Here is a 17225-nt window from a genome sequence, read left to right as displayed (position 1 = left end):
CGGCTCCGTGATGACTAATGTCATCAAAGGCAGATCCGATCCAACTCCGTTCTCGAGAAGAAAGGGTTCAAGGGCGGATGAGTACATCAACGCCCACGAGGCGCTCGAGCGTAAATGATGGTGTCTTGTCTTGAATTTCATTATCGATACCTTGTCGGTTTGATTCTAACATCAACCTCCCAACAGCAGGAGTAAGAAAAACGACGAAAACTGGAGCTGTGAGCAGATCCTAAGCCGCCGCGGATGGTCCATCAGAATTAGCGACATTTGGAATGAAGAATTTGTGGATCAGTCCTTGCAGCTGAATGAACTCACATCCGACCAAAGCATCATCCGAATTGAGCGGCCAGCTCTTTTAATGCTGTGGAAGAACACAGGTTGCGGCGGCGGCTGTCATGTCCCTTCCTCTCTTTGACTCGGGGTCCGAAGGTCTCCACATGCACCGGAAACACGGGGCAGCCAACAGGAAATGGCAGTGGAACACACCACCAGACTCTGGGGTCCACCAGTAGCGGCATTCATCACGTATCAAGATGAATTGATATGAAATCATACTTTCATCAGTCAATCTCAGGAGAGTGAGGTGCGAATTGACTCAATGCGCACTGTATCATATCACAACATCTACACTCCACACACACCACCAGCAGAGAAGAATGATGGAGAGAGACAAGAGAGGAAGAGCAGAAAACCAGCACAAGAGGGAGGAGATAATTTTGAGGAGCAAGATCTTGATAGGCTAGAAGAAGAAAATTAAAAGGGAGAAAAAAAATCAGAGGGGCCCGAACAATTCCAGGTATACTTGATATGTATTCTCCAGGACTCCTTTGCTCTAAGACGAAGAAGGGGCAGGGCATTTATCCATCCACAAACACAGACACGGAGTACAAAGTTTGGCTTCATCAAACATGATGTGACGTAGTTGACGGACATTGTCGGCTCTCCAACAAACCCCGTCCGGCCGCAAAGCAACATGCTTTCCATAAAATCTCATGTTCTGACTTCGTTTCCTCCTTTTATCTGGAGCTGGGAGTCTCTTTAAAATCTAGAATCTTTCTTTGGGCTGAAGCAAATCTATCCCAAGACTCATCTGCCAAAGTACATCATCTCGGAGTCCGACTTACACGAAGCCTCGGAAGGTTTGAAACTCTTTATATTCACCAAGGAACCTCGAAAACATCTTCAAGACCCCGAAGCTAGCCTCTCAGTAGGCAGAATCCAAATAAACATCTATTCGCAAACAAGAAACGAAAGGAGTTTTGTATACGCGAGACCACCATGACTTCCTTCATCCCCTGTATCACGATCCCCTACGCGGTGTTCGGGAACCCCGCGGTCAGCATCCTCCTCCCCGTGGCCCTAGGAACAGCTGTCGGATTCGGAACCCGTCGTAAGTCTTCGATCACGACCAAGTTGCCCCTCACCTCAACCGCTTCTAATTTGGCATCTTCCAGCCGCCGAACACGAAAAGACCTTCGAAAGCATCAAGCAACCTCCTTGCAGGCCTCCCCGCGAGGTTTTCCCCCCAGTCTGGATCGCGCTCTATGGGTAAGAATGTGCAAACGCAGGGTGGCCGTTCGACGAGGTTATTGAAAAAAAGCTAACGTTCCCTCCCAAGAATCGCGGGCTACGCTGCCCACCGCGCCGTAACCATCGGCCTTGACCCCCTGGCCTCGACGATCAGCCATCAAAATGCCAAGCACGGTGCCACCCTCTATACTCTCCAGCTTGGTCTCAACCTCGCCTGGATGCCTCTATTCTATGTCGCCAAGAGGCCTATTGAAGCCACCATTAGCGCCGCCGCCCTGTTCGGTATCAACAGCTATCTCACCTACCTCTGGGCAGACATTGACGACATTGCTGGCTGGCTCATGGTCCCCTACGTTGCCTGGTTGGGATACTCTGCTTACCTTAGTGCTGGTGTCGGTTACTTGAATAACTGGACCTTGAAGGGAAAGGCGGCGGGTGAAAAGGACAGCCCTTAAACAAGTTCAACGCGCGCGCGTGTGGATGTATTTATATTGACTTCTCATGTCAAACATAACCACCAGGTAGCTTCTTAGTGATAGAAGCTGGCGTGAGTATGAAGAACGAACGAAATACAAGATGCAAGATGTCAACTTTTGTATTATATCCCCTTCCGCCAACGCCAATGTTTTGCGCATTTAATCTGCAGATCGTCCGTATCTGTATGCATGGATCCGATATGAGAAGGAAGAAGAAGAAAAAAAAGAAAGAGAAAAAAAAAGGGCCTAACGCCAAGCTATGCATCCCCTCTCTATATAGGCCCGTATCTCCATCGGGCAAAAAATAACGCGGAATTTATCGAAGCGGAAGATATGTCTTCAGACCATCAAAGACCATAAAGATGAAGGCGGAGCTGGGCGCAGACCTCATGACCGTGATGCCACATCCTCGATACATGCCACGGATGCCATGCTGCTTCCAAAGTGAGAGTCCTTCGCTAAGGAATGACTGTGACTGAACCGACTGGCCGATCGGCGCGGTTTGCATTCTCGACTTGATCGTATCGGCAGGGAAGAAGAGAAAATTGTACGACATTCCTGCGCATGCGCCCGCAAATGCCTGCTGCCAAAGCGGAAGGGGCTTCGAAAGGATCAACTCCTTTTCCTCGGATGTCGAGGCGAATCGGGCATTTCGCTGGTAAAACATCTTTGAAATAGTGGCCTTGGTACCAAACCAGGCAGCTCCGCCTCCAGCCTCACGGATGAGCGTGCCAAGGCCGCCATGGAAGAAACCTCGCAGGCCGTGGTGACGGTAAATATCCCTAATTACGGGGATAGGACGAAGCGGCGGCGGGGCCTTGCCCTCAAGGGTTGCGGGCACCTGAATCTTGCATTTGACCAGCTCCACTGGGGTCAGAACAAGCGAGGTAAACGCTCCGGCGAAAGCACCGGTGAACCAGAGAGCCGGCAGGGAAAGAGGCTTCTCCTTCGAAACGTAGCCTGAAGCGTAGACAAGATCGCGGCCGAGGCGTTCAAAGAAAAACAAGCTGCTGTTTTCCATCGCAGCTCCGACAAGGGGGGCGGTTATGCCCCTGTAGAGCCCGAGGAAGCCATCTGCCTTGATTGACTGACGGAAGCAGTCGACAGGGCCAGTGTACCGAAGGGGCAGCTTGTGAGGCTGCGACTGAAGGCGAACCTTGACCGTGTCAAAGGGGTACTCGATGTACTTCCCAACTACTCCCGCAAACTAGAGGGAGCTTAGCAAGATTCAATCATGGAATATTCACAAGTTAGAAGAAGTAATACTCACAGATCCATAAAGAATATCTTCAACAGCTTCGAGGGCACCAGCTTGGGGTTGCAAGATTGTCTCCTGCGGGGGAGCTGTCACAGGGCTTGAGGCTCGTTCCATGCTAGGCGGAGAAGATGCCTTGGCAGCTTAAAACGGGTCTTGAAGCGAGACAAACTGTGCAAAGGAAAAGGAACCTTGAAGTGTGTGCTGTCAACAAAGATCGGAGAATGGCTTGAAATGGTTGAGTATGCAGGTTGGTGTTTTGCTTTTCTTTTAGTAGCTTAGAGATAATTCATGTGAATATGACTCTAGTTCATAAAGGTGAGGTTTGGTAGAAATGTTGAAACTGGATGGTGGTCGTGTCCGACCCCAAGCACTGAAGGCCCCGAATCCTTCTTGTCGAGGGGAAGATGAAATCTCTTTTCTCAGCAAGGCCGTACTTGCCGAAGCATTCAATGTTAGCTGTGATGAGCCTTCCGCTTTCCTAAAGGGCGGTCGGGGAAGCTATGTAGATATGATTCGGAAAGGAGTCACATAATGGGACAGGCCCCAGCCAGTCCGGGCCGAAGGGACGGTGAGTAGATGGATGAGACGGGCGCAGGGTGAAAGAGGGAAGGAACGTCACTTGAGCATCTCGAGTGATCTGCGAGACGGATGGAATGAAGGGAGAGAGAGAACTTGGAAGAAGAGGAAGGGGAGACTAGGGTATACCCTCCAATTCTTAGAAAAAACGTTGGGGTCGTGATGGGGAAGAGCGAAATCGCTGTCATCTGAAAGTGCCTGCAGGGCGCGACGCAGGGCGTGAGAGAAAATCTGAGGATGAACGAACATTTTTTTTCGTCAACGGCAGGTGACACCGAGGACGGAGCACTGTATTACTTGGTACTAGCATCAAAGTAGCAAGCAATGCACGCTATTCTCGTAGCGGGCAAGACTACTTCGTAAGATTGTTCCAGGGGATGTTTTGGGCTCGACTTGGGCTGCTCTTGATGGCTTAGTGGGGAATGGTGGGAGATGGTGGGGTCGATTTGGGTCTGGTCCGAAGGTACAGCGGATTGTACCGGGCCCTACCGAGCCCAGAACGCAGCGGGAGGGAGAGAGAAGAAATTTGCTCCCCCATGCTAAGGCGCAAAACAACCCTGATCGAGAGATCAATAGATTATCTCTGATCAATAGGAGCCCGGCGTTGAGAGGGGGCAGCTCCAGCTTTGGGTGCAAATGGAACAGTTCGTACAGAAAGTGCCAGAAATCAATCTTCGAGCTCTCCTCTCCCCCACTATCAATCTCCTTGCTTCGTACTTGTAAACTGATCCTCAACAGACACTACACTACACGACACTACCAACTCACCGCTTGTGTTTCGCGGTCAAGGAAAGGCCTCATTATCTAGTGTACTTCGTAGAGGAATCAATTGAGTGTCGGCGTACCTCGTAGTCACACTTATTTGTCCTCAATACCTCGGTTGTCGTCATCTCCATAGATTGATTTGCTCATTGCTGTAACCCACCCCTGGCAACTAGAGCTCTCAAGAACACTGAATCTAAACCGAAGACTACCTCAGTACAACGGCATGGGATATGCACTGGGCCGGGGTCAGGCGTGGGTGGTTAAAAGGACTTGGGGGTTCCGGACTCTTTCCGGCTCTCCGAAGTAGGGCCTGTGATTGCCTGTCATCCCAATACCGGCTTTCCACTCCTAGATTATCTTACATTGGTAGGGCGGAGAGAAACGCCATCGTTGCATGCAGCTAACTGTATCAATATGAAAAGCAAAATTCGCTCATCATTGTAATTCTGTAAATTGGGACTTTTCTATATTCCGTTACGCTATATTTACCTCCTGCCACGCGCGGAGCGTTGCTGAGACGCCTCATGCCGCGCCAGCTCCTCCGGCACCCTCGAAACTGGACTCTTGGAAATCATCTGCCTCAGCTCATACAGGACGTCGTTGTCCTCCGGTCCAAGGAACGTGATGGCGATACCACTCTTTCCGGCACGACCCGTACGACCGATACGATGGGTGTAGCTCTCAATCGTATTGGCCATGTTGAAATTGATGACCAAGCTGACGTCCGGCACATCGATACCTCTGCCCGCCAAGTCCGTCGCCACGAGCACGTCGGTGCGGCCTTCCCGCGCATCCTTAAGCGCGGCTTCACGCTGCTGTTGCGTCTTTCCACTGTGAAGCGTGGCTGTGCTCCAGCCCATTCTCCGGATAGATTTCGCGACGGCATCGCAGTTGTGCTTGACGTTGACGAACACGATGACGGGCGACTTGAGGCTGGGGTCGGATAGAATGTCCTGGAGCCGGTTGAGACGTTTCGACTCTCCAGAGATGAACTCGACGCGCTGCTCGACGGTGTCGACGGCTTCGTCAGAACTGCCGATCGTCACGACGGCTGGGTGCCGCATGTACTTGGCCGCAATCTTTTCGACGCGGGGCGACATTGTAGCCGTAAACATCATGGTCTGTCTCGTTCCGCCCCTTACGCCCAGGCCCACGTTCCAACCGGGTAAGTTCACGCCATCTTCTCCGTCTGTTTGTTCGGGTGATGGGAGCGCACTCAAGATACGGTTGACCGGCTCCTCGAAACCCATATCAATCATGCGATCGGCTTCGTCCATGACCAAGTACGTGCAGCGGTGGAAGACAACAAACTGGTTCTCGATACAGTCCACTAGACGACCTGGCGTTGCCACGATGATATGTGCACCGGCTTGCAGCGCGAGAGCCTGCTGCTCAAGTGAATGACCACCAACGATGCATACCACACGGAAACCAAGAGGATCGGCGAATATCTTGGCTTCCTTTTCGATCTGCTGCGCCAGCTCTCGAGTCGGTGCTAGAATAAGCGCATAGGGCCCGTCACTCATGTTGTACTCGGTGAGTGGAGGCAACTGAGACATATATACCAGCAAGGGCAGTACAAAGGCAAGCGTCTTTCCGGAACCGGTCTTCGCCACGCCAATAATATCTCGGGATGACAGCGCAATGGGAATCGCGGCTTGCTGAATGGGTGTAGGATCTTGGAAGTTTCGTCGGCGGAGAGTATCGAGAATCGAGGTGGAGAGGCCGGATTCCTGCCAGTTCCGCATGGGGTTGGGCAAGCCCGCACCCTTGATTGTAATGCCCGCCTTGTCTTTGAAGAGCCTCCAGTCTCGATCCGTCATCTCTTCGCGAGATTTTTGCACCCAGTTCTTCGTGCGGCCTAGTAGACGATCGTCCTCGGCCTTCCGCCGCTCTCGTCCTTCGTAAAACTTGCGCATATGCTCTTCTGCCCGTTCTCTGCCGTGCATCTCTTCCAGTATCTTGGCTTGTTTGAGTGCCTTAGCCTCAGCATCGGCACCCCAACCCAGTGGCCATTGTGTATCTGTCGATTTCTGGTGCCGCTTCGGCCCGTTTTCTCGAATAATCTCTTCTCCATCTTCGGGTCGTGACGTATCGTCGAGAGGGTCCCAGTCGAAGTTGAACTCTTTCGCGCCCCTTCTCCGCTTCCGGGGAGCAAATGTCGAGTTCTTGTTGATCTCAGGGCCGAGATACCGCGTCACGAAGTTGAGCTGGTCGATGTCATCAGCCGTGAGCTTCTGGCCTGGTTTCTTGACAGGGCGCCGAAATCGTTCCGCAATATCTTCGCTGACTTTTTCTTCCTCTTCGCGCTTTCGTTTCTGTCGGTCGCGTTCCTCGGCCCTCTTTCGCTCTCTTTCTTGTTTTTCCTTTTCTTCGCGCTCCTTCTTCTCCTTGTCCATCTTCTCCCGTTCGCGCTTGGGGATGAAGCGAAGCTTCGGTAGCCCGTTTGAAACGTTCATGGTTCTCGTCTGGGAAGTAACAAAGTAAGGAGATGAAAATCCTGTGCAAAATGTCGGGGGGAAGGGAATGAGGATGACACCAAGTAGAACCAGTTCAGGTAGGAAACAGTTCACACCGGGATTTTAATCTTAGGCTGCCTTGCGATAGAAGCCGCCTTCACCAACGCCACTAAATTGTCCCTGAGTGGCAAACCTTTCTCTAAAGAACACAACAGCGTTGAGTGCTTTCGCACGCAACTGGTTAACAAGCCCAGTATTCGTACTTTTGCTTTGATTCGATAGTCTTTTTTTTTTTTTTTTTTGGGGGGGGGGGGGGGGCTGCTTGGTTACTGTTGGAACAGGCCCTTTTGGAAAGGTCAAAGTGACAAGGGACATAGCAATTGGTCAAGGGTCAAATACGGATCGAACTTAGCTGAGGCCGGGAAGTCCGTTTCGCCGTCCCATTTCGCCACCATAAAAAGAGGCTTTTACGACATCGGAATCGGATTCTTGGTCGCACCATGGTTTTGTCGCCGTTCGGCCATGGGTATTGACGCTGGACTGTTTGGGCAAGGATTATCGAAATGGGCTTCAATCGGTCGAAATGGTGGATCCCATGTGGAAATAAAAAGGCAACGTTTTTTTGAAGCCATTTTAGCTAGAAGAAGTCAATCGTCCATGGGTCTTTCCCCAATTATTTAACAGTTATGAGCCATGTCTGGGGCGAAGAACTGGCGTCTTTTGCTATGCGCAGACCTGCACCTACAGGTTTCAGCATAGGTAACTTGATGGACGGGATATTAGGCACTGTCTAGGTCCTCTGTGGAATATCATGATATTTGGAACGCCAACAGCGTGCGCGCACCCCAGGCCATTCATCCACCCTGAGGAGTTAGCGGCCAAATGAGGTTCCCCAGGCTAACATGCCACGAACTATCCGTGGTCTGATAACAACGACGGCGCGAGATCAGAAGATCTGGCATTTAATTGTGGCTCGATTCCGTCCTCGTACCTCGGGATGACCACACTCACCACATTGCAGCTGGATGTCAGCATTATTCCTTCAGCATGTCGACAATTCGCAAAGCTCTCATATCCGCTATTGGCAGCGACGTCTCCAACGTCAGCGTTGTCGAGGCGACCATCTCTCTTCCCCTCGGCGATGAAGTTCAAGTGCGCGTCATCTACGCCGGGTTCTCCGGCGCAGATGTCGAAATGAGGCTCGGCCGATATCCCATGCAGCGCAAGCCGCCCTTCACGCCAGGATACTGCATGGTAGGCCGCGTCGAGAAGCTCGGGCCTGCATGCGCCAAGCAGTTCAAAGCAGGCGACGCCGTCGCTGCCCTAACCGTCTACGATGCCCAGGCCGAGCTTATCAACGTGCCGGAGAAATACCTTGTGTCTGTCCCTCCAGAGCTCAGCGCCACCAACGACGGCCTGCAGCAGGTAGCGGCCTTCGGGCTGGACTGGAACACCGCGTACGGCATTGTCGAGCACGCCGCCAAGGTGCAGGCGAGCCAGCGAGTCTTCGTCCACGGTCTGAGCGGAGCGTGCGGGTATGCACTCATGGCTCTGTGTCTGCTCAAGGGCGCAAAGGTCTACGGCACAGCGTCGGAGCGCAATCATGCGCAGCTGGGCGAGCTGGGCGCAACGCCGTTCGTGTACACGGACAAGAACTGGGTGAAAGAGATGCAGAAGCTGGGTGGCGCGCACGCTGTGTTTGATCCACTAGGGTTCGAGAGCTATGACGAGTCGTACTCTATCCTGAGTAAGGAAGGGGGGATTCTAGTCGCCTATGCTCTAAATAAGGCTGCTTTGGAGGGAGGTAAGCAACCGTCGGTGTTGCCAGTTCTCGCCAAGTTCCTAGCTCGGAAGATGAAGGTGTGGAGCGGGAAGCGGGTGAGCTTCTTTTCGATAAGCCGAGATGCCAAGACGTTTAAGCCAGATTTCGAGGCGCTGATGAGGATGGCCATCGAAGGGAAGATACGTGCGCCGATCAAGAAGGTGTATGAGTTGACGGAGGAGAGTATCAGAGAGGCACATGGCAGTTGGGGGAAGTCGCCCGGCATGGGATCGGTTTTGGTTCGTGTGAGTGGTACTACGCCATGAGAAGAGAATTGAAGCCTGTTGCTGTCATAAATTGCTGGCTACTCTAGCTACTTATTCCTTATTAGTTCTCCATCTCTTCTTTTCTCTGATATTTTGCTATTTCTGCTGTGCTGGACTGCCTGGGCTCTTCCTTCACTGTGCTGGATCGTGACAGCTAGTACCTGTAGTTAATGAAGATCCTGCGGTTAGCTAGCGATCTAGCTAGTCTCTGAGCTTGCGATCGCTTAGTTTTTAAAAGTTGTAGGGACTTAGTCTTTTCTAACGCTACAAAAACAAGATCTTGTCGGCAGACTGACGCGCTATGGAGGCTGCTTCCGTAGTATCTTCGCTTAGATAGGTTCCGAGGGATATCTAGTAAGTGAGAATAGCATTTCTCTGTACGAATGGCTTGAGCTGTACGACTCTGATGATGATATAGACCTGGGTGATTTAGAAAGCTCGGAGAATGGTTAGGATTCGAGAGTTGCGGAGTAGTTGGCGATGCTTTCAGAGTAGCCCTGCGCTTGAGAGCTAAGGCACTGGGCCTAACTTTTACATATATACATGTATGGTCATCAAAGGCAGGGCGGTGGATTTTCATAGCTGCTCAGTCCAACTCGACATGGCCGAAGCGACGTGTCTGGTCCTTTGACTTTCTACTGGTAGGTCGAGTCCTACGAGAAGCGAGAAAAATTGCAGAGCGAAGAGAGAATGCCTTGGCTTAGTGACATCCGCTACTCGCAGGACGAGTGCGTCGCAGCCGTACGCGACTTTTACCGCTTCCTCACTTAAATGTATGTCAACAACTCGTGATGGATAAGGCAGGCATCTAGCATGGTCCCGGCTAGAGCACGGGTTCGTCGGGCCGTTCCATAGTCGTCCTTGCTTCATCAGAAGCGATGGCAAAGTGCAAGCCTCGACAATAATCCCTGCTACGTCTCTTTATATAAACAGTTCGTCCGCACCTCTCGGTATCCATATACATCTAGGTCTTGATCCGCTTCCACTTTACCCTCCATATATATTTTAACTCTGCCAGGCAGATATACTGGGCATCGTTATAGTCTATCTTTCATGCGGTAGATTCATCTCAAGCTTGCGACAGCCCTCAAGTCTCACACCAACTTTTTAGGACCCTACCTGCCTGAATCTCGAGCACGGCCAGAGGTTGGTGAGGAGCTTGAGGGAGGCGAATGAGAGGTTTATGAGGGCGGGGAGCGTTGCGAGGGAGGTGTTTGGGGATGAGTTCGTTGATCATTTTGGCGGGACGAGGGAGCATGAGATTCGGTTGTCAGAATTGCTAACAATTACAATATGCTTATGCAGTTGAGATAGGGTCAACGACGGTTTGGGTATCGAGTTCGTTGAGTTATCGTTGAAGCATTTGGCCCAGCACAATTGTACCTTTGTATTGGAGTGGCGTCGCCAATTCATACCTGAGTCGACAAGGTACTTCGTCGAGGTGCTGTATATATTACATAAGCATCACTTTTACCTCGTCCAACTTTTTTTCTCTGTACAAAGCGCATCATCACCAACATTCGACGAGTCCATATTCCTCTCCATGACCAGTGGCTCATAACCAGCCGGCACTGCGATACTTAGGGCTGGATTCGATTTGCGTCGAATAAGTCTGACCCCCGCAAACGGCACCAATTGGCCGTCTTGAGGAGGATACCGACCACCTCACGACAACACACGCGATCATGGCGTCCAAGGAGCTGGTAAACCTAGCCAAGGGGCTGCCCGCGCAGCTGAAGCGCTTCCTCGCCAGGTATCCGCCCACGTCGATCCTCCCGCCGACTACCGAATCCGCCGAAGTCGCGAAGACGTCGTACCAACTCGCGCGCCCCGACCCTTTCAAGTTCTGGAAGCACCCCGTGACGGGCAAATGGCATGACCCCGTCTACTCGCTGAGGCGGCAGGCCGAGCTCGTCAAGATGGCGCGGGAGCACGGTGTTGAGGAGCTTCTTCCCGAGACAGCGAAGGGCACGGAGACGAGGTTGGCCAGGAGGGTGGAGTTCGGTCTTCGCGTCAAGGGTACCGGTGTTGGACAGAGAGTCAAGGGCCATTCTCACGAGCGACAGATACTTACCAAGTACGTTTATGTCCCCTTTATGGGCGGATATTCTCTCTCTCTCTCTCTCTTTTTCTCTCCCTCTCTATTTCCTCACTTCCTTTCTTTGTTCTTGTGTCACTTCTTCGTACGGATGCTAACATTTGCACAGGATGGCAAAGAGGAGAGAAGCCATGCTGGAGATGCCCAAGCTTATACGGGAATGGAAGCGAGTACGGTCACTCCCTACCGAACGTGGGAGATATCTGAGCTTGAAACGCTAACATTTTCAATAGGTCGGCAAGAAGAATTGGAAGAAGTTCCCCAAATAAATGGACTGTTCGGTTGGCTCATCGGTTCTGGGCCTTGTATAATACGCTGTTACCACTAGACATCTTTACCTTTAGACTGTTAAGAATGCATGAGTCGGTTGAATAATTCTCGCTGCGCTTTCTCTATTTAAGCAAGCTCCACTTTCGTGGTCGGGACCTCATTCCGTGACATACAAGGAATCTCCAAATCTCGCTTCCATCAGGATGGCTCGAAGCGGAACGCAAAGCCTGATAACTTCGGAGTACACGACATGTTAGCTCTGATCCCCGTTTAACAGTGGATTCGAATGCCATGGCTGGAGACTCTTGTAATCCCTGATGCCATCCATACATAGAAGAGTTGGGAATACTGGAATATGGGAATACTAGGAAAGAGCGATGGCAGAACTGCGCACTAGCAGCAGCTCTTGGAAGGCAAGAAGCTGCGAGGGTGGCAGTAGAAGGTGTGAGAGGGGGCTGTAGAGCAGCTAATGACTAATCTCCAATTGGGGCGACTCCTGGCACGGCTGCGAGCCAGCAGCAGCCCTCGAAATACACTCTCACATCCTCCAACTTAAGCCCAAGTCGGCTTCGTCTTTACAATGACCTCCCGTCAAACCTCAAAGAAACACACCCAACCAACGCACTACACCATCCTCTCCCTCTCCCGCTCCCTCCTCACAGCATCCGCAAACCCCACCTCCCTCCTCAAACAAGCCTACCACCGCGCCCTCCTCCAAAACCACCCAGACAAACGCAACAGACGCCAACCCACAGCCGTCTACACAATCGACCAAATCTCCACCGCCTACCGCACCCTCTCCGACCCCGCCGCACGCTCATCCTACGATGCCTCCCTCCGCATCACCAATACTATCGACGGAGCCGCCGAAGATGATCCCGACGCGACCTTCCGTACGGGCGTAGAGTCCGTGGATCTAGACGACCTCGCGTATGACGAGGACTCCGTCACGTGGTCTAGGGCTTGTAGGTGCGGTAACGAACGGGGCTTCGCTTTCGGCGAGGCGGACTTGGACGAGGCTGCCGAGGTGGGGGAGCTTGTGGTGGGGTGCAGCGATTGTAGCTTGTGGCTGCGCGTGCACTTTGCTGTTGTGGAGGAGTGATTAGATGAATGACTATTTTGCGATTACTATCTTCTTCTTCTCCTTCTTTTTCTTTCTTTCTTTTATGCCCAGGACCCTATCTTCAGATACATCTTGGAAAAGGGGTCACCACTATGAGCCACGTTACACGACTTGGGATAGGCTGGCGTTGAGCGGCGAGAATTACTTGGTTTACTTTATTTTATATACGACTACTCGCATAGATTGGCGCGGCGCACTGGCATTCATAGTCACTTAGGGGAGCTAACGGAGAGAGTATGTTTGAATAATAACAGTTTAGTCCCTATCGAGGGCATCTGTGGTGTATCTTTTGTTTTTATTTTTGTCCAGACGGGTTAGGATAAAGAGTCATCTAAGAGATAAGCACCCTTTTGAATTTGGCCTCCAAAAATGCTCCCTCCTTAGCCGCTCTTGCCGATTTCCGTAGAGGTAAGGGAAAAAAAAAGGAAAACAAGGAAAACGGGAACGACAACCTCGCCGAAGAAAAACGTGTCTGTGTATTTGCCTAATCGATGCCGAAGCTTACAAAACAAGGGAACTCAAAGTCCACACTCCGTAGACACCAGTCCACCCCTTTTTTCCCGATTAAGACCGCAAGTGAATAAGGTCGCATGATGGTGGGCCGTTTGTTTACTCGGCGGGCTTCTTGTCTTCCTCGGGGGCAGCCTCAGGGGCGGCGGCCGGCTCATTAGAAGGAACTTCATCCTTGACGGGGGCATCAGCAGGGCCAGCGTTGTCGGCCTCGGAGGAAGTCCAGAGCGTCTAGCACACGCGAGTCAGTCACCCGATTTTTACCTCTTCAGGAATGCAGTTAAATGGGGGTAAACTTACGAGGTTGTCGCGAAGAAGCTGCATGATCAAAGTAGAATCCTTGTAGCTCTCCTCGCTCAAGGTGTCAAGCTCTGTGGAGGGGGGGAAATTGTTAGTACGCGGCTCTTATCCAGCAAACAGCTAACGAATTAGCGATCTATACTAACCTGCAATGGCGTCATCAAAGGCCTGCTTGGCAAGGTGGCAGGCCTGATCAGGAGCGTTGAGAATCTCGTAGTAGAAGACCGAGAAGTTGAGGGCAAGACCGAGGCGGATGGGATGGGTGGGGGGAAGTTCGGTCTGGGCAACCTCGGTGGCAGCCTTGTAAGCCTCAAGAGACTTGTCGGCCGCGTTCTTGCGGGTGTCGCCGATGGCGAACTCGGCGAGGTAGCGGTGGTAGTCACCCTTCCTATATACCAGTACGTTAGGAAGGCACATTCGAGATGGTCGGCCGATGGGATGCAGACACAAGGCAAGCCAACAGATAGAAAGAAAATCGGGAATGGACGTACATCTTGTGGTAAAATACCTTGGACTCGCCAGAGGTGGCGGAGGGAATGAGGTGCTTGTCAAGAACGTCGAGGATATCATCGCAGATCTTGGCGAGCTCGGCCTCGATCTTGAGTCGGTACTCCTTAATGAGACTGACCTGCGACGAGTTGCCCTTGGACTCCTCCTTCTGCTCGATGGACGTGACGATTCGCCACGAGGCACGGCGGGCGCCAATGACGTTCTTGTAGGCAACGGAAAGGAGGTTGCGCTCCTCAACGGTAAGGTCGCGGTCCTCGGAGGCGACAATCTTCATGTTCTCGACCATCTCTGTATAGATACGAGCGAGTGTTAGCGGCCTAGGGACTTGATGGCGCGGATGGTATGTCGCGATTGAAAGGCAAGGCGGCTCTGCTTACCCTCGTAGCGCTCAGCCTGCTCGGCGAGCTTGGCAAGATAGACGGCATCTTCGTTACCCATGATGGCTAGAGTGTCGGAATTGGTATTTTGCTATCAAATCAGTCGAGTTAGCAGCGAATTTCAGATGGAGATGGGTCCGCGACTGCGAATCAAGGCTGAAGTAGAAAACGCGGGATTCAAAACAAGGCGCAGAAGGACTAGGTGGGTGGGATGTACTCGTATGGAGTAAGAGGAAACGGGAAAAGGGAAAGGGGATGAATATGGCAGTTAGTTTGCGTACAGCGTGTTCTGGTCTGGGATTGAGCCGGATGCTCGTTGGGAAAAAGATGTGTTTGGGTGTGGGTTCTTGAAGGAAACAGAGTCGGGAGGGGAGGTGCAAAGAGATGGCGTTAAGGCTGATGGGATCCCCGCTTGTGGTGGGGTTTTGGGGGAAATATGTTGTAGATAAAGCAATGGGAACAAAGGAAGGAGCAGCCGAGTTCTGACAGTGCAAAGGGGAATCGCGACATGGACAATGGCTCGCCTGCAAAACCTCCGAAATAGGAAGCGTCGATTTGCGGGTTTCGAAGGGAATGGGAAGATGTGTAGCCTGGCGATGACGACAGAGGGAGGGGAGGGGAGATTGGCGAACTTGGATATGTAGATGTCTAGTGGATATCAACGACGTACCTTGAAAAAGGGGAGTGTGCAGGTAAATGGGAAACAGTCGGCGTGGACTTCGGTGCACGGCGATGCGAGAGAGAGTTCGTGGTTGTTTGGGAATAAATCGACGTGGTGGGAGAAATTGGATGAGAGGGTGATGGAGATGTGTTGTTCAGGGGAGAAGTTGAGGGGAGGTCAGGGAAAACAAGGAGCGCGTGAGGTAGTGAGAGGGTTGGGGATTTTCCTTGTCGAGACGACAATTGGGTGAAGGAGTCGACGTGGACTTGGAAGGAGGTCAATATTCAAATTACAGAGGGGGGAGGCTCTAATTTGATTTGATTGATCCGATTGATGGGTGCTACCAAGTCCAGTGCAGGCTACTTCTGATTGATCAATGATTAGGCAGGCCAGCCGTCAAATCAGTCAACTGCACCGCAGGCTCGTGCTGTTGGCATTGCGCACTGAACATTGCACATTGCACAGCGGAGGTCAGGCCAGGCCAGTGGGCCAGAACTACGGATGGCTGGCCTGGCCCGGCCTGGCAAGGTGGTGCAGCTTTGAGGATGTTGCAAGTGGGGGAGGGGTCGATCAATGGTGCTGCTGGCTACTGCTCCACTACATGTTGCCCCTTAACCGCCCGCTGTTGACCATCCAGCCAGTAAATACATCAAACGCATCATCACTCGAGAGCTGCTCAGACTTCAAAATGTTGGAGTCACCCTCGATACCCTTGAAGGAACGGGATAATTTGAAAGAGGAGGGGAAACACAGTGTGGCCCTTCCAGAATTTCACACTCTATATGCTTACGTGATCGAGGTTTCGGGCTCTCAAGAGTTCAATGCTCAAATTGGATCAGGTTCATACCCATCTCTTGCCTCTGTTGCCTGGCCTGATCTGGTGGTTTTATCGTCGAAGTTCTTTTCGAAATTTTCGGAATCGGCAGCTGCAGATGTAACGTGAGAAAGTCGTTGAAGTACAGAGTCCCTTGGCTCGACTCAGCTGTTGAAGTTGAGTAACTAGATCCAGCTGAACGAATACGTCGGCTGAGCCGTGTAAAAATACATTTTTATTCTCCTAAGTTCTTTAAACACTGAGACCTATACAAGTCCACGCATGATGATTGGGGAGTAGCTCGAAGTATGTCATCTCTTGCTCATATGAAATAGGATGGCTCGAATATCAACTCAGTCTCCAAGCAGATGTGAAATGAGCACAGATGCTCTTCAAATTGCGATTGACGTTTTGATGATTATGTCATTGTTGACTCTCGTGTTCGAAGTCCACAGTTCGCGCAGTCAGGCGATTCTCACACACCCTGGTCCTGCCTGCCTTGAGAAACAAAATGCTGATTCCTGTGATGCAAACAGGTCTGCATCGTCGCCGTAAAGTGGCTGCTCACAAAGCGTTAGATATTGTTGGTCTCGTAGAGATTGTGACAGCCATAATTTCAAGTATTAAATATCGCAATCGATCGCCGCTTCATGGTGACGACCTGCTGTGGGAACATCCCGCATTTTGTTCAAAATGTGCTTCGTAACACACAACCGTCGCATCCTGACCCAAGCTCTTCATCCCAACGAACCGCCACACATTAATACTAGATCACGTCTCCGGATTGTTAGCCGACGAGAATTCCTGTCCCCATTAAAGAGAGTGGGAGAGAGCGAGAGGGAGGGAGGAAGAAAAGTATGCATGGGCCGCGATAGATCGATCTTACAGGCCACATTCCCAGGCAGAATTTCCTCCCCTTCCAATGTTGCAGTTTACATTCATGAGCGTCGGGACCCAAATATCCTTACGCGGCGGTACCCAGCATGCACAATCAAGCCCTTCGGGATGACGATTGGCAAATGTCCTGTCCATCCTCAGTAGTGCGGGACGTACCTCAACCGGTTCTCGGGTTCAGCGGGCAGCCCTCGGGAAAAGTCTCGCACACTGCTGACTCCCTCCGTCCTTATTCGGCAGGCATCTTGACTGGGCTCTCGTGAACCGATAACCTCTCAGCTCTTATAATCTCGATATCGGAATCACTCCTAGGACAGAAACCAGCGGTTGTGCATTTCCTTCCAGAACGTTCCTACCCCAGAGGTATGACTACTTCATAAATTCTCACAGCATCTAGATCCGAGAAGAGCAAACCGAGACGCACTCGAAAATGCCTAGTGATTTTCATCCCCCGTGGAGATGCTCATCACCTAGTTCGAGGGTCTCTTCCCAAGCCCAATGACGAATGTCTCAGGA

General features: G+C 51.7%; 4 protein-coding genes and 3 pseudogenes across 4 annotated transcripts; 4 read left to right on the top strand and 3 right to left on the bottom strand.

Moving 5' to 3' along the window:
• Positions 1-1278: 1278 nt before the first annotated feature.
• On the top strand, positions 1279-1985 carry SAPIO_CDS3379 (Uncharacterized protein; the record flags this gene model as incomplete). Its single annotated transcript, XM_016786185.1, has 3 exons — positions 1279-1390; positions 1455-1548; positions 1619-1985. 3 exons carry the CDS (start codon positions 1279-1281, stop codon positions 1983-1985), a joined length of 573 nt encoding a protein of 190 aa, XP_016644191.1.
• Positions 1986-2322: 337 nt separating this feature from the next.
• On the bottom strand, positions 2323-3378 carry SAPIO_CDS3378 (Amino-acid transporter arg-13; the record flags this gene model as incomplete). The annotated part of the gene is made up of 2 exons (XM_016786184.1): positions 2323-3213; positions 3277-3378. The coding sequence occupies 2 exons, from the start codon at positions 3376-3378 to the stop codon at positions 2323-2325; spliced, it is 993 nt and encodes a 330-aa protein (XP_016644190.1).
• Positions 3379-5090: 1712 nt separating this feature from the next.
• On the bottom strand, positions 5091-7064 carry SAPIO_CDS3377 (annotated as a pseudogene; the record flags this gene model as incomplete).
• A 1047-nt stretch (positions 7065-8111) lies between these two features.
• On the top strand, positions 8112-9152 carry SAPIO_CDS3376 (annotated as a pseudogene; the record flags this gene model as incomplete).
• A 1685-nt stretch (positions 9153-10837) lies between these two features.
• Positions 10838-11519, top strand: SAPIO_CDS3375 (uncharacterized protein; the record flags this gene model as incomplete). Its single annotated transcript, XM_016786183.1, has 3 exons — positions 10838-11229; positions 11360-11420; positions 11484-11519. The coding sequence occupies 3 exons, from the start codon at positions 10838-10840 to the stop codon at positions 11517-11519; spliced, it is 489 nt and encodes a 162-aa protein (XP_016644189.1).
• A 581-nt stretch (positions 11520-12100) lies between these two features.
• On the top strand, positions 12101-12622 carry SAPIO_CDS3374 (annotated as a pseudogene; the record flags this gene model as incomplete).
• A 630-nt stretch (positions 12623-13252) lies between these two features.
• On the bottom strand, positions 13253-14401 carry SAPIO_CDS3373 (uncharacterized protein; the record flags this gene model as incomplete). The annotated part of the gene is made up of 5 exons (XM_016786182.1): positions 13253-13384; positions 13454-13524; positions 13600-13841; positions 13945-14251; positions 14341-14401. 5 exons carry the CDS (start codon positions 14399-14401, stop codon positions 13253-13255), a joined length of 813 nt encoding a protein of 270 aa, XP_016644188.1.
• Positions 14402-17225: the final 2824 nt, after the last annotated feature.

The sequence above is a fragment of the Scedosporium apiospermum genome (genome assembly GCF_000732125.1).
Source record: "Scedosporium apiospermum strain IHEM 14462 chromosome Unknown SEQ_SAPIO_0088, whole genome shotgun sequence".
Classification (NCBI taxonomy): Eukaryota; Fungi; Ascomycota; class Sordariomycetes; order Microascales; family Microascaceae; genus Scedosporium; species Scedosporium apiospermum.
Note: the sequence above shows the minus strand (reverse complement) of the source record. Positions and strands in the feature narration are given on the sequence as shown.